General features: G+C 42.6%; 1 protein-coding gene across 1 annotated transcript in view; it reads right to left on the bottom strand.

The window, feature by feature from the left end:
• Positions 1-17,054, bottom strand: part of LOC141173930 (ribosomal protein S6 kinase alpha-4-like) — a 47,828-nt gene that overhangs the window by 11,169 nt on the left and 19,605 nt on the right. Inside the window, exons 4-15 of the mRNA XM_073658479.1 lie at positions 15,421-15,536; positions 15,238-15,345; positions 15,068-15,148; positions 14,884-14,987; positions 13,108-13,252; positions 12,840-13,001; positions 11,117-11,236; positions 10,873-11,006; positions 9,898-9,991; positions 6,366-6,536; positions 6,091-6,282; positions 3,697-3,856 (exon numbers count right to left, since the gene is read on the bottom strand). Of these exons, the coding sequence (XP_073514580.1) occupies positions 3,697-3,856; positions 6,091-6,282; positions 6,366-6,536; positions 9,898-9,991; positions 10,873-11,006; positions 11,117-11,236; positions 12,840-13,001; positions 13,108-13,252; positions 14,884-14,987; positions 15,068-15,148; positions 15,238-15,345; positions 15,421-15,536 (1,587 nt within the window). The remainder of the gene's footprint in view (positions 1-3,696; positions 3,857-6,090; positions 6,283-6,365; positions 6,537-9,897; positions 9,992-10,872; positions 11,007-11,116; positions 11,237-12,839; positions 13,002-13,107; positions 13,253-14,883; positions 14,988-15,067; positions 15,149-15,237; positions 15,346-15,420; positions 15,537-17,054) is intronic.

Genomic DNA, 17,054 nt, shown 5'->3' with positions numbered 1-17,054 from the left:
ATACATTCCAGGATTGGGGATGAGGGGTGCCATACATACCAGGATTGGGGATGAGGGGTGCCATACATTCCAGGATTGGGGATGAGGGGTGCCATACATTCCAGGATTGGGGATGAGGGGTGCCATACATACCAGGATTGGGGATGAGGGGTGCCATACATACCAGGATTGGGGATGAGGGGTGCCATGCATACCAGGATTGGGTTGAGGGGAGCCATGCATATCAGGATTGGGGATGATGGGGCCATGCATACCAGGATTGGGGATGAGGGGGGCCATGCATACCAGGATTGGTGATGAGTGGGCAATACTTACCAGGATGGGGAAATTTACCAGTAGCTGCTGCATTTCCCACCCTAGGCTTATACTCGAGTCAATAAATTTTCCCCGTTTTTTTGTGGTAAAATTAGGCACCTGGGCTTATATTCGGGTCGGCTTATACTTGAGTATATACGGTAATTATACTAAAAAGATTTTTTATCTTTTAACATTACTTACTTGATAAAACCATCTTAGAGATTATGGACGGTTGTGAGCGGAAGTGTTTTTCACTGTTCATTTGCTTTCTTAAATGTAAAATTAAGCAACTTTCCAAACAGTTGATATAAAATATTTCTTATCATTTTGCTGCTGTATACCCTGTGTAACGCCTTCACATAGCTGGCTGTCATGCTGCTTCCAGAATAGCTCAACAGCACTCTTTAAAATACCACACTCCTCAACATCATGTGAGCACAAGAGAAGAGGACTCCTGGTTTGTAGAAAAGTACAGGAATGAAGCTACTCAAGACCGCAGCATCCTGGACACATGGACATCACATCCAGAATGTACTAGGAGAAAACTCCCACATGACAAAACTGGAAGGCTGAGTTCACATGAGGAGTCCGCTGGGCAGTAGAGAACTGCACAGGGTTTATAGGTGAAGTAGAAAGTTTTCATATTCTTCACCAGTAAAACTGCAACAATTTGCAGTAAACTCTGCAGTTTTGCTGTGCAGACATCACCCAATTTGACACTGACCCAAATTTATAGCCTTAAAGCATATGTAAAGCTGTTGCGGCTGGCCCACACATCACAGTCCATACTCAGACGTGTGTAACCGGTCTAACAAGTAGAAGGGAGAAAATTATCTTGGGTTGAAATTTAGAATTCATTTAGGTTTTATTTTTTTTTAAGTTAAAAGGGAATAAGTCATCAGAAAATGACTTATTTTTTTAATTCAGGTTTTTGGGTTACATGTATTTTTTTTATTTTAGCAATGTCTTTTTTTTCATATCACCTTCTATATTAAATCAAACATAAATTTGTAATTTTGCAATTTTCACAGTAACCACTGCGGCTTTTTTTTTTTTTAGACTCATACCTTTTTGAATTTTCAGGAAGAGTTTTCAGCAGGCTCCTTATCATCAGTAGCAGGACTACAATGACAGGTAACACCGCTATACACAGCTGTTTGTTGCTGCTAATGTACATTTGCATTATCCTGACACAGCAGGAGAAATTAGTCTAGAATAGCTCAGGTGGTCGGTGTGAAAATTGCAAGATTTTTTATTTTTTTTTTTAATTTAAATAAAAGTTTGTGATCTAAAAAAAAAAAGAATTTCCAAAAATGTATATTTAACACAAAAACCGGATTTAAAAAATAGTCCGTTTTCTGATTATACATTCTCTTTAATTATTATTATTATTTATTTATATAGGGCCATTGATTCCATGGTGCTGTACCATGAGAAGGGGTTACATACCAAATACACTGCTCAAAAAAAATAAAGGGAACACTTAAACAACAGAATATAACTCCAAGTAAATCAAACTTCTGTGAAATCAAACTGTCCACTTAGGAAGCAGGACTAATTGACAATCAATTTCACATGCTGTTGTGCAAATGAAATAGACAATAGATGGAAATTATTGGCAATTATCAAGACATCCTCAATAAAGGAGTGGTTCTGCAGGTGGGGACCACAGACCACATCTCAGTACCAATGCTTTCTGGCTGATGTTTTGGTCACTTTTGAATGTTGGTTGTGCTTTCACACTCGTGGTAGCATGAGACGGACTCTACAACCCACAGAAGTTGCTCAGGTAGTGCAGCTCATACAGGATGGCACATCAATGCTAGCTGTGGCAAGAAGGTTTGCTGTGTCTGTCAGCGTAGTGTCCAGAGGCTGGAGGCGCTACCAGGAGACAGGCCAGTACACCAGGAGACATGGAGGGGGCCGTAGGAGGGCAACAACCCAGCAGCAGGACCACTACCTCCGCCTTTGTGCAAGGAGAAACAGGAGTAGCACTGCCAGAGCCCTGCAAAATGACCTCCAGCAGGCCACAAATGTGCATGTGTCTGCACAAACGGTTAGAAACCGACTCCATGAGGGTGGTATGAGGGCCCGACGTCCACAGATGGGGCTGTGCTCACAGCCCAACACAGTGCAGGATGCTTGGCATTTGCCACAGAACACCAGGATTGGCAAAGTCGCCAGTGGCGCCGTGTGCTCTTCACAGATGAAAGCAGGTTCACACTGAGCACATGTGACAGATGTGACAGAGTCTGGAGACGCCGTGGAGAGCGATCTGCTGCCTGCAACATCCTCAGCATGCCCGGTTTGGCAGTGGGTCAGTAATGGTGCGGGGTGGCATTTCTTTGGAGGGCCGCACAGTCCTCCATGTGCTCGCAAGAGGTAGCCTGACTGCCATTAGGTACAGAGATGAGATCCTCAGACTCCTTGTGAGACCATATGCTGGTGTGGTTGGCCTTCGGTTCCTCCTAATGCAGGACAATGCCAGACCTCATGTGGCTGGAGTGTGTCAGCAGTTCCTGCAAGATGAAGGCATTGAAGCTATGGACTGGCACGCCCGCTCCCCAGACCTGAATCCGATTGAGCACATCTGGGACATCATGTCTCGCTCCATCCACCAACGTCACGTTGCACCACAGACTGTCCAAGAGTTGGCGGATGCTTTAGTCCAGGTCTGGGAGGAGATCCCAAAGGAGACCATCCGCAACCTCATCAGGATCATGCCCAGGCATTGTAGGGAGGTCATACAGGCACGTGGAGGCCACACACAATACTGAACCTCATTTTGACTTGTTTTAAGGACATTACATCAAAGTTGGATCAGCCTGTAGTGTGTTTTCCACTTTAATTTTGGGGGTGACTCCAAATCCAGGCCACCATTGGGTAATACATTTGATTTCCATTGATGATTTTTGTGTGATTTTGTTGTCAGCACATTCAACTTTGTACAGAACAAAGTATTCAATGAGAATATTTCATTCATTCAGATCTAGGATGTGTTATTTGAGTGTTCCCTTTATTTTTTTGAGCAGTGTATATATATTATGGTCTGTAATCACAAATAAATAAAGACACACATAAGAAAACAAACTCTACAAATGACGGGCATAACTTTGAGCTAATAAAAAGCAGTAGTTGGGTTTGGGTCATTTGTCAGTCCTTGGAAGACATGGCTTGCTGTGGTTCTGTCCATTTCCCCAATTGCAGTGTTTCCCTCCGCTAAGCTCTGAGCCATTGGCGTGACACAGGTTTAGTAATTCTCTTTCATTATTCCTTTTTATTTTATGTAATTGTACACACTGTATTGTTTTGTGCCCATTCTGTATCATCTTGTATATTTGGTATTATGTGTGACACAAGCCTGACCTCACAGACATCCATTATATAACAGCGTCTTACCTTTCACCAACTCCTTTGCTTCATCGCTCACATGATCCCAGCTCTCGCCCTGCATCATAAAGTCTCCCTCCTTGATCTTGTTAATAATGTCGGCAGCGCGGCTCTGAGGGGACCCTCCTCTGGCACCTTGGAAGGGGACCTGGCCACACAGCATTGTGTACTGCAGAATGGGGAAAATGAGAATGACCTCACATGCCACGCTAATAACGCAAAAGACACTATATAATGTCAGCAAGTAAGTAAATCCCCTGTAATCTGCCCTAGGGTCAAAGTGCCTTCCCGCTAATAAGGCTTTACAGACAAGACTTGTGAGTGGACGAGGCAAATAACTGGGAAATCATTTTCTTTTTTAATTAAGTCAATCAAGGATAATCCTGAGTAACAATTTGCTGCTGGAAAGGCAAACTAATAACCTGTGGTGTTAAAACCCAAGGTATAATAGACTAGCAGGTGCATTTGAACACAGAGTTCTCCAAAAAATGCCCCCAAAACCCTAAAAAAAATGCTTGAAAGACTCTTCCCGTTGTAAAAAACACTTTGCCATTTAGATGTTCGGTGTTTTTTTTTTTCCCACTTTGGGTTTTGAAAACCGCCTGGTAAGAAAAAAGAAAGTGCACATGACTTCTTTGAAGCGTCTTCTGATGGGATCTGTTCCAAATTAGGCACCAGCCAATCAGAAGGCTGTAAAAAAAAATCTCTCAAAACGCTTCAGGCTGTCCAGTGCCGCTCACTTCCACATCAGGAGCTGAATATTTATGCTGATAATGTAGTGTGTATGCGTGCAGGATGCGCGCAGGATCATCATCAGTGGACACAAGCACAATACCCGCTGATTGTGCATGCGTCTCAGCAGGTATATGGAGTTAGGATGTCACCGATGTCTCCCATCTCCCGATGCGGAGATGAGCAGTGCCAGACAAGTATTAAAAAAAATATAGTTGATGTGTTATAAGAGGGAATTTCAGAAGTTCTGGCAAAAAAAAAAATTCACAGAAATATAATGTTCTCCGTTTCCTAAGGAAGGCAGAGCTCCAGTTTTGTTCCAGGACCCTCTGAAATAAATCAGCAGCATAAAGCAACTCCCCGTTACACAGGAACGCTCAACCAAGTGAGCCTCTGCCAGACTCCTCTGGCTGCAGCTTATCCATGGAAGAACCAAAAGATCGGAGTTGGAAAAACTTAACAGGCTGGATCCTTCTATCCCCCGACATCATCTGTGGATGGCAAGTTGAGAGACCCCAATATATATTATGACTGTTGTTTGCAGGGGCATAACGACTGCCACCGAAGAGGTTGCGACCGGGCCTGTGAAGGTGAGAGGCCCACCGATGCCAGAGAAAACTTCAACTGGATGTGCGTCCTCGTCCGGTCCGTGCGCGGCTATACATGCTGCCGGACAATCAGATTCTAGCAGCGGACGTTGGCGTGCACGTGACCGGGGGCGTATGGCAGTGACGTCATGTGCTACTGTCGCTTGCACGCTGAAGTCAGCTGTCGGCTTCAGAAGAGGACGCCGCTCAGCGGGGAGCAGAGGGAAGGTGAGTATAATTGTGTTTTTTTTTCTATGAATTGAAGAACAGAAGCAAAATGGGGGACATATAGCAGGATGGGGGATATATGTATATACCAGGAAGGGGCCCAGAATAAGGGATACATATTCAGGGTCCATGTACAATGTAAGATTATCGTGAATGAGATTTCCTAGGAACGCACTTCACTATAATCTTGCAGTATCGATAGAAAATTTCTTGTATGTCAGGTGAAAAGAGCTTTTGTGCAGCATAAAAGATCATTGTTCTCGGCAGCATAAACGGGACCTGCACTGCTGCGAACAATAGTAGTCTGTAATAGATCGTTCAGGGAGCGTCTGTCTAAACAGACTATTAAAAGACGGCCAAAACACGACGCCGGTCGGTGGTTATTAACACTGCACATCACATACCCCAAGATTGGGTAATATTTAGGGAGTCAAGCAGTCAAATGGACTCTGTTAGTGGTGCTCAGTAGGTAATAGGTGCTTTTTGCTTTCTTTTAATGTTTTAGGTATTTTGTACATTGATTTAAGAATGGTATACACAAGAATACAGAAAGCGCCAGCTCGATGCCCCTGACTGCATGGTGCAGAGCAGATATGTTCTTGACAACAGCTTGCCTGCCAATCACTTCCTGCACTAGTGTTGGTGATAGTGGCAGATGGCGGTGGGTTGTGTTCATGTGTTGACTCTGTGGGAAATGAGGTCATCAGAGAACAGTATGTTTTCTCCACATTGTCTTCAACTAAAAAAAAAAGTCTAAAATGACCTGGTAACAGTAATAACTACGAGTCCAATGTAATATAATCACCCATTATACGAACAAATGGCAAACGGATAAACGAGGTCATACGACACTTACCATGATTACCCCGAGGCTCCATAAATCACAAGACTCATCATAGCCCTGACGAGACAGCAGCTCTGGGGCTGCATAGTGCAGTGTAAAGCAAGGAGTGTGCAAGGGCCGTGACCCTGGTGGACGCAGCCTGGCAAAGCCAAAGTCTATCACCTTTAGAACGGCATTCTCACCGGGAGACGAAAGGAGCAGATTCTGTATAAAGCAACGAAAGCGTGATGTAAATAACAAATGTGCCAGAAATCCAATATTCGAGAAGAGCTCTGGATCTGCCTCACCTCCGGCTTAAGATCTCTGTGCACCACCCCAGCTTCGTGCATATGAGCCACCGCACTCACAAGGCTGCGCATCAGACTGCTCGCTTCTACCTCGCTGAAGCGGGACTGCTTCTTGATACGATCCAGTAACTCTCCACCATCCAGGAGCTCCATCACCAGATAGGAGTGATACTGCAACGCAGAAACGCTCCAATCAAGAAAAGACCCAAGCATTTTACAAGTTGAGAGAGCATACTCGAAACAGGTATTAGGGCGCTCTCAGGCGGCCGCGTAAAGCGGACTGAGATCGGAATGCACTGCACGGACTCCCGGTGGGGTCGGTTGAGCTGCTGGCCAGTCCGTGCACTGCCGATCCCGATTTATACGGTCGTCTGACTGCGGCCTTACAGGGTTTTATACTCGTGGTTTCATCCTAAAATTGGCAGCTTTCTCAGACCTGCACTAAGTGAATGGAAAGTTTCTGAGACACTTCCTCTTAGACCATAAAACTGATAATTTCCTTTTTGCCTTGGCACAACTTCAAATTTCTTTCTATTGTGTTATAAATAGTTCTGTGCATCTATAAAGTTGGTTTGGTAAATATGTGAATACTTTTGGTACTCACTGTAAAATCTCTTTCCTATAGCCTTCATTGGGGGGACACAGGAACCATGGAGGCTGACACTAAGAAAACGTCTTACCAAAACAGCTGACTCCTCCCCAACAGGGTACACCTTGGCAGCCAACACCCAGGTATTCAGTTAGTACAAAAGAAGTAGTAGACGCAAAGCTAAGACCCCCCCCCCAAAACATGGAAGAGTGCTGTGTCCCCCAATGAAGGATACGCGAAAAATTTTACAGTGAGTATCAAAAATCTTTATTTCTCTGACTCTTCACTGGGGGATACAGGAACCATGGGACGTCCTAAAGGTGGAAAAACTGACACTGGTACTGAAGAAGGAAGAACGGCAATCTCTTAGGTTACTACTCAAGCAACTGGCGCATGTAGTGCCCTCCTAAGACTGTCATCCATAAACACAAAGGTAGGAGCTCCACGCTAAGCTAAACTGAATAGCTCGGTGTCGACTGCCCAGGTGTAGCCTGTTGGCGAGGAGTCAGCTTTTTTTTTTACTAAGAAGTATTCTTAGTGTCAGCCTCCAGATGGCAGAATACAACCCATGGTTCCTGGGTCCCCCAATAAAGCATCCAAGAAAATAAGCTAGTGCAAAAAAATCTCCAATAAGATTAAAGTCTGTGATGTCACAAAATTTGGTCAAACCCTCCCCCCCACTCCCAAATCCTGTTTCCACCTTCCTGACCAGACCAAATTTTACAATTCTGACCAGTGTCACTTTATGTGGTAATCACTCTGGAACGCTTCAATGGAACCCAGTGATTCTGAGATTGGTTTTTTTTTTGTGACACCTTGTACTTTATGTTGGTGGGAAATTTAGGCCGAATTTTTTTGCTTTTATTTGTGAAAATATCGGCATGCTGGTGAAAATGTTACAATTTTCACACTTCCAATTTTTATATCCTTAAACCAGTTAGTCATGCTGTACAAAATAATTTATAAATAACATTTCCCACATGTCTACTTTACATCAGCATCATCTTTGAAATATAATTTTTTGTTAGGAAGTTAGAAGGGTTAAAGGTTTATCAGCAATTTCTCATTTTTCCAACAAAATTGACAAAAAATTTTTTTTTTTTTTTTTTAGGGACCACATCAGGTTTAAAGTGACTTTGAGGGGCCTATATGATAAAAAATACCCAAAAGTGACACCATTCTAAAAACTGCACCCATTAAAGTGCTCACAACTACATTCAACAAGTTTATTGACCCTTTAGGTGCTTCACAGGAATGAAAGCAATGTTGAAGGAAAAAAATAATTTTAATTTTTCTCACAAAAATGTTCATTTAGCCCCAAATTTTGCATTTTTACAAGGGTAACAGGAGAAAATGGACAGAACAAGTTGCAGTGCAATTTCTCCGGAGTACACCAATACCCCATATGTGGTGGAAAACTACTGTTTGGGCACACGGCAGGTTTCGGAAGGGAAGGAGCGCCATTTGATTTTTGGAGCGCAAAGTTCACTGGAATAGATAGGCGCCATGTCGCGTTTGGAGAGCCACTGATGTGCCTAAACAGTGAAAAAAAAACAATTGACCCCATTTTGGAAACTATATCCCTCAAGGAATTTATCTAGAGAAGTCGTGAGCAGCTTGAACCCCCAGGTGCTCACAGAATTTTATAATGTTGATCCCTGAAAATTAAAAAAAGAAATTTTTCCCACAAACATGTTGCTTTAGCCCTAAATTGTTCATTTTCACAAGGGAAACAGGAGAAAATGGATCATACAGTTTGTTGTGCAATTTCTCCTGAGTACGCCGATACCCCATATGTGGGGGAAAACTACTGTTTGGGCGCACGGCAGGGTTCGGAAGGGAAGGAGCGCCAACTGAATTCTGTAGCGCAATTTTAGCTGGAATAGATTGGGGATGCCATTTCATATTTGAGATCTCCTGGCATGCCAAAACAGCAGAATCCCCCACAAATCTATGGGCCGGACATAGATCTCTCTGAGAATCTGCCTCCAGAGCTCATTTTAAACATAAGGCGGCATTTTTAAAACATCATTTTCCTTTATTTTTTAGGGAACAAGAACCTGCAATTGTTTGATTGCTTGTAATATATACTGCAACGATACCACAATGCTACAACATTATTACCAAAAATGCAGCATCGAGGGCCTTCATCAGGTCCCCAGGCTGCCATGACAATCCATAGGCACCTGCAACCTAATCACAGGGGGAGTTGTAGGGGATTTGATGGAAGGCAGAGCACATAACACTTCGGCAATCATTACATTTTCATGACAGCAGCGATCGGAGCAGATGTTACAGGCAGATGCCGGGTGTGTTACTCAGCCTGCTCCTTACTACCACACACGAAGGTAAGGGGTTAACACTTTCACTGCTAAGGACTAGTGATGAGCAAAAGTGGTCGCTACTCGAGTTTGCGAGTATTGCGGGTGCTCGAGCGACATGCTCGAGTCCCAGCCCCGCATGTTTCGCGGCTGTTAGACAGCTAAAAGAACAAGTGGGGATTGTCTGCCGTACATGGGCAATCCCCACATGTGTTATGGCTGTCTAACAGCCGCGAAACATGCAGGGCAGGGAGTCGAGCATGTCGTTCGAGCACCCGCGATACTTGGTGCGTACCAGAGCAACCGATGCAAACTTGAGTAGCGAGCGATTTTGCAAGGGTCAAATTTTTAGTCACAAACCTGAAACTTTACACTTTGGTGCAAAATTGCATGAAGGTGCCCACAACTATAAAGTGCAGGGTGAAATTTCCTCAACAATGCCTGGTGTCTATGGTCAGAAGATATATTGGTATGGGATTATAGTATATATTTTTTTATATAATTCAGGTTTTATCCTGTCCCAGGATTAAAAGAAAAATATGGACCTGCTTTACACATCCATCACATGTTACAAGACAGAGAAGTAAACATAGGGAAAAGAATGTTGCAAATAAAAGCAGACCTGGTCATGGAGAACATCGTGAAGATTTACAACGTTTGGGTGCCCCTGACATAACTTCAGAGCCGCCACTTCCCGTTGAGTGTTTACTTCCATCCTATGAAAATGGAAAATACTAAATTTTAGGACAAGATATGTGTAAAAACTTTACATTATTTGACAACATTTTAGGATTTTTCGCCTCCTTCCAACAAAAGTTCTAGTTTGAGCCTGTGATGCTAAAATGACCAGGTATCATGCATCTGGGTTCAAACCCGATCCTGCGCTTTGTGGTCGGTTTCTCTGTACATCGAGCAACAGCAGATACACCTTTTCTCCGGGTGCTTAGTTTCTGTTATCCTTGCTGCAGTCTTTTTAGGTTAACAGGAGTTTTCATTTACTCATTTCTCTGCCCTATAATCTTTTGGGTGCAGCTTTATATACTTTCCCCCGCTGGTATTTCCTGCTGGTAATAATCTCATTTTGATGTCCAAACTGATGTAGTTTAAGCCAGTCAGTGAAAGTCTAGCTAGGGTTTATCTCTCTGCTGTTTATGTTCTTTACCCTGCAACTATCTGCTGTTTCTTTGGGAAGCAGGCAGCTTATTTTCTAACAGTACATATTTAATACTTTATTTTGTGGTTTACTTTACTCACTCTGGAATCTTTTTCTAGTTCAGCACACTTTTCCTTCTGTAGGTAATTTACACTCTGCTCTGCCCTCCGGTTCTTTAGGAAGAACGTGAAGCGCTTGACGGCCTTTCAGGCAGCATAGGTCCCAGCTGCCATTGTCTAGTTTGTGGTTAGGGCTATCTCAGCTCACGCTGGAACCACTATGGACGGTCAAGATCTCTAGTTTGTACAGGAAGCGGCAGGGTCAGTTGCACTTTTTAGTGTGTTACCTTTCCCCCCCCTGAGTAGTTACTACACTATCATAACAGCAGGAACCTAACATTTCCCAAAACTTCTCAAAAACACAAGTGTAGCTCTTTCAACTGACCTCTTACTCAGGATTTTCACAGCATAGTCCTTCTTGCTCTGCCGATGTCTACACTTTCTGCACACCGAAAAACTGCCGGATCCCAGTGAAGGCTCTTGTAGATCCATCTCATACTGCTGGAAGAAGGGAGAGTCCTAGGATCAAGCCGAAGACACAAAGAGAAGATAGGTAAAATAGGGTGTGGGACATAGCACTACCTTCAGGGTTTAAAAGCAAATAAACAGGATACTGAAATGTCCTTCACCTTCATAGCCGCGCTCAGTGCCAGTGTAGGGCTGCCCGGTTTGTCAGCAGATGGAGCTGGCATATCCGACATGACTGCATTTACACCGAACAGGACGGAAGGTGCCACAAAGGAATAACCCTGATGTATAAGAAAAAGCAGCAAATATAAACATCTGCCTGGAAGGTATTACCTATTTTTTATTTTTGCTAATAAAACTAAAAATACCAATACTTTTTTTTGATGATGAAATATTATTCTTATGGAGGCATCCATCTTGCCTGAGCTGCTTATCTCTCTAAAGAGATTTATTTACAGCCTCCACATGGATCATAACTGTTTTCTGAAAATTACTTCATAGGGAGAGTGTTGTGGGCATGCTCAGTGGCCTGTGCAGAGGTTACTGTGCAGAGAGGGAGAGAGGGTGAGCTGTATCCATCACCTATTGTCAGCGGTGGATCTGTGCTATTTGGCGGCAACTGTGATGATAATGAGTTGACTACTTAGGCCTCATTCAGATGTCCGTTGTTCTCGTACAAATGTATTCGTTGTTTTCACAGATAATGGAGCCAGTCTATGGAGCCATTCACATGACCATGATTTTTCAAGGTCAGCACAAAATCGCGGAGATATGTCCGATTTTGATAAAAATCGGCAATGCAAGTCTATGGGTCTGTGAAAAAAAAAAATTGAACCGCACTCAGCTGACATCTGACTGTAGTCCAATTTTCATGGACAGTCAAAAGGGAGAAGGTGGAGAAACTTTTATTTTTTGTTTGCACATACGAGAAAAACTGATGACGCGCGGACCACACGCTGATCAAAGTCTGATAGAATACATATCGATCTGTTTTTCTCTTATGTGAAAAATACTGACGTGTGAATGAGGCCTTAGTCAGTTTATTGTAATGATCAATGGCCAGAGGGAAAACAATAAGATTTCAGATGTTTTTTTCAATACTGAGAAAACAGAAAATTAGAGAAAAACTTATTTTTCTAAAAACAAAATAAAACTATGTTTAACATAAAAACTTGAAATGAATAGGTTATTTTTTGACTAGATATTTCATGTAAAAATGGGTTTTCCGCCTTTGGGAACAATTTTTTCATTTTTATTTTTACTTAAATGCATGTATTTGAGACTAAAAATAATTTTTGTAATTGGGTGTCATTAAACATCACTTTAAGGCATCACTTGCCTTTCATAGCCTCTGTGTTGTACGCTCTATTGCTGGCTGCAGAATGAGTTAACTGAGAATCTGTCAGCGAGTTAATTCAAATTGAATGACCGAAGAGTTTGAAACTCTTATTTATTTTTTCTGAGCTCCTTTCAGCTGATTTATGGCGACAGACCACATCAAAGATGAATGTGCATCGATACAAACAGCCTATAAAAGCCAAACCGTGCAACATTTTTAATCGAGCGCAATTGCAAAATTATTTTTTAGTCCCTAATACATGCATTTAAGCAAAAAGAAAAAAAAAATTGTCCCCAAAGTTTGAAAAACCCCTTAAAAGGACAGAAAACACCATCACAAAATACTGGGTAAGACTATGGGGTTATTTTCGTCTTCACTTATTAGGCATACAGGATGTGTGTTGATACTCTGTAGGCCAGTAACATTTCACATCAATGGAAAAACAAACAAATCAAAAGCAAAATTGAAGAAAAAACTAAAAGGAAATAATGTAAAAATATTTTACAATTATTCTATTTAGAAAATTCAATTGTATGACTCAAGACCTGGAATATACGAGCTCCAGACGGTGGGGTAGCGGCCGGAGAGTACACCGGGTCAAGACTTGTAAATTCATCAGAAAAATTACTGACATCGGTCTCGCTGCGTATCGAGGGTCGAAATGGAGGGTTGACTTTCCGGAGAGACAGTAAATCCCAATCCAGACCCTGCAAGGGAGAAATTATTACATTAGTAATGAAGCCCCAAAAAGACATATCCTGACCATAGAGAAGTCAGGCAAAGTTTGCAAAAAAATGAAATGTGGTCACTTGCCCTATAAAAAGGGTGTTCTTTAATTTGGGAAGCGCCACCTGCCCCAAGTCGTTTTTTCGGATCTTTGCGGAGCAGCTTCTGGAGGAGATCGCGAGCCTCCAAACTTAAAGAGGAGGAATACGAGGGCTCCATCTTCAGGATCCGCCTGCGGTGACAAAGGTTCTCTGTGTCATTTTCAATTTCGCACTTGTTACATACACAGCTATAGGGCATTACCATCACCTGCATGTATTCTTGGTTTCCACTGCAAACACAAAAAATGTGTATTAAAACGTGGTCTGGTTTGGTCGACTCTTTATCACGTAAGCAACCATGGCTTCGAAAGCCAGAGGGGCTGCAGGACATAGTAAGAAATGCACCGTGCCCTTTGAAATCAATGGGCAGCCCATAATATGCACGGATATCCTGGATTCTCGTGTGAGCTTTCCCTCTGTTACATACATGTATGCCTTTTCACTATTTTTCTTTTGATTGTTAAATTTGCCTTTTTAATGCAAAATTAGGCAACTTACTAAACATTTCTTCATTAGAAACGTACTATTTTCCACCTGCAGAGTCCTGCAAATAGCTCTGAAAACCATTAGAGCTCCGCTCCTGGTTTTGATAGCTCTCTCTGCTTTTCTCCTCTCTTCTCTCGGTGTTTGTCTATATCTGCACTAAGGTATTTTTGGTCCGAGTGCGATCCGACAAAACACCGGATTGCACTCGGAACAATGTTAGTCTATGGACCCGTGCACATGTTTGTTTTTTTTCTCCGGCAGAGCCAGTCCAGGAAAAAAAAAAAAAAATCGCAGAGTGCCCGACTTTGATTTGATATTCGGATCGCACTCGGCCATGCAAGTCAGTGAGTCCGTGGAAAACATCATACTGCACTCAGATATCCTCCGAGTGCAGTCCGATGGTTTCCACAGACTGACAGAATGGAGAAGATGGAGACATTTTTTACTGCATCTCATTCGAAAGAATTGGATCACACTCTGACCAGAGTCTGATTAGCATAATCAACCTGATTTTCTCGGAGGAGAAACATATGGTCGTCTGCACCTGCCCTTAGAGATAGCACCTAAAGGTGATGGTAGGGAGGCTAGACGATCAGAGAGAAGGGAGCGGAGAAAGCATTTAGGTAAGCAAAAAACACATCATCCTCCATGAGCAATAACAGGGAAAATCAGTCCAGGAATGAAGCTGTGCTGATACATGAGAGCTAGTGAAAGCAGCAGCATCCCGGACCTCACATCCAACATGTATTACTGGAAGGGACATTCCCAGAAGAGAAAGCTCTGAAACTAAGAGCAGGTGGGAACTGTGTATCAGGAGCCTGAAAATGAATGAAGGAATGAACAAAAGCGAAAGTTAACGCAACTTAGGGTAACTTGTAATATTTTATATGTCAGAGATGTCTGTAAACGTTTGTCTTTCAATGATGCTCAACACAACAGACACAATTTTAAGCAACTTGCATTAGAGCTCAGTCGAGATAGATATTGTCATTATAGTGATATATCGATTACAGTTCTGAACCAAGAAAGGTTTTTCACTATTCAATGTTGTTGTCGGCAGCGCAGCATTTAGTATATACTCCTGAAAATAGGAGAACAGTATGGGAACTGAACAATCATTTAACAATTGTCTCCCCTTCTCCATGCAGTTTGTAAAAGTTCTTTAAATGAGCGCTTACTGACTTTTAATATTATTGATCGGTGTTCGCTCTGGTAGGAAATCGGTTGTTGCAAATGTCGCTTTACTCCTTCTTCCATACAGTCACATGTATCTCACCTGGATACCTCGCTCTGCGAGTTCTTCTCTCCTTCCAGTGTGAATGGAGACGCTCCCGTCAGCAGTTCATAAATGAGGATTCCTAGGCTCCACCAGTCCACAGACTGCAACAATGGAGACCCAAATCTTACCAGTCTCGTTCCAACGATAGCAAGCAGGACAGAAAAAGTAGTCACTCACTTACCTTGCCGTGACCTCCCTGCCCTCGTATTATTTCAGGTGCCATATATTCGGTTGTCCCACAGAAGGAATATGTGCGCTCACACTATTACAGAAAAACAGATCCACTTTTAAAGAAAACATTTGACAAAATAAAAGTATAACAGAGGCCACTTATTCGCAATGATCTCTCACCTCCTCGGCCACAAACTCCTTGCTCAGGCCAAAGTCGGTCAGCACCACGTGGCCGTCACTGTCCAGCAAGATGTTCTCCAGTTTAATGTCACGGTATACAATTCCCAGCTAGAGAAGAAAGTGTCCGAGTCAGAATAATCACTAACAAGTCAATGTCAGTAAGAGCAGCCGGGCATGTCTCACCTTGTGTAAGTGCTCAAGAGCCAGGATAACTTCACCAGAATAAAACCGTACTGCGTCTTCAGAGAAGTTATCCCGCTGATAGAGGTGAGTGAAAAGTTCCCCGCCACTAACATAATCTGTTGGGATAAAACAAAGAACAAACAAAGTATCAGGGTCAGAAGTGCGGACTTCAGGGGCCTTCAGGGTCAGAAGTGCGGACTTCAGGGGCCTTCAGGGTCAGAAGTGCGGACTTCAGGGGCCTTCAGGGTCAGAAGTGCGGACTTCAGGGGCCTTCAGGGTCAGAAGTGCGGACTTCAGGGGCCTTCAGGGTCAGAAGTGCGGACTTCAGGGGCCTTACAATATTCCCCCATGTAAAATAAAAACAGCCCGTACTCATGTCCAGCGCCGCCGCCATTCCAGTGATGTCAGCCATGTCTCCCATGACATTGTTATCTCATGTGCACCCTGCAGTCAATCACTGGAAGTGAGAGTGAAGCGGTCAATGATTGGCAGCAGGGCTCAAGTGACAAAGTCAGGCAAGCTCAGGGAGAAACTGAGCCAATATAGCATGTTACGTTTTTTTATGTACCTATAACAATTCTACTGGCATTAACGCTTCTTAGGATATATCTAAAGTAAAATAAGACTACGGTGTAACGGTGGGGTGGGGAGGCAAAGACTGAAGTCGCACCTGGGCTTTAGGAGGCTCATAGACACTTTGCCATATGTACAAGTATTTGATTCCTACTCTGTGACATCACTGTGTGCATTATGCCTGTATTACAATGCTGCATTTGTTATTGCTGCGCTGTGACATGCCTGCTATTATTTGCCATTATGAGATTACTATCCGAGTTCTGTGATATCACTCTGAACATTATCCCTATAATGTGTCGTGATTCTATGGAAAATCCCTTTCCAGAGACAATATAGTGTTTTATCCATGTCCTGTAACATCACTGTGTTTGTTATTCCTGTGTTCCATCATCACTTTGTGTATTATCCCTGTATAGTGATGTATTGTGACGTCACTGCCGGAAGGAGCATCATCCCTGTGTGGACATCAGTGACTATTATTCCTGTGCTGTCACTTCTCTCTGATGATTACTTGTGTTTTGTGACAACATCTTTGTAATGCCTGTTCAGAGATATCACCACTATGACATCGCTGTGTCTATTACCATTATATTATCTCATCAAAGTGTTTATTACCATTGTATCATGTCATCACTGAGCTTATTATCAGTGCAAACTGACATAGCTGTTTATCATTGTATTATGACATCACTGTGCTTATTATCAGTGTAGTGTGACATCCCTGTGTTTATTATAATTGTATTATGTCATAACTGTGTTTATTACCATTGCATGACATCACTGCTTATTATCAGTGTAGTGTGACATCGCTGTTTATTCTAATTGCATGATGTCATCATTGTGTTTATTACCATTGTATGACATCACTGTGCTTATTATTAGTGAAATGTGACATCACTACTTATTATCAGTGCAGTGTGACATTGCTGTGTTTATTATCATTTTATTAGGACAGCACTGTATTTACTACCTTTGTATTATGTCATCACTGTGCTTATTATCAGTGCAGTGATACATCGGTGTTTATCATCATTGCATTATAACATCACTTGTTTATT

The sequence above is a fragment of the Phyllobates terribilis genome, unplaced genomic scaffold, assembly GCF_046119375.1.
Source record: "Phyllobates terribilis strain yellow unplaced genomic scaffold, ASM4611937v1 Scaffold_13__5_contigs__length_258822181, whole genome shotgun sequence".
Classification (NCBI taxonomy): Eukaryota; Metazoa; Chordata; class Amphibia; order Anura; family Dendrobatidae; genus Phyllobates; species Phyllobates terribilis.
The sequence above is the reverse complement of the archived record's forward strand: the minus strand, read 5'-3'. Positions and strand labels throughout refer to the sequence as shown.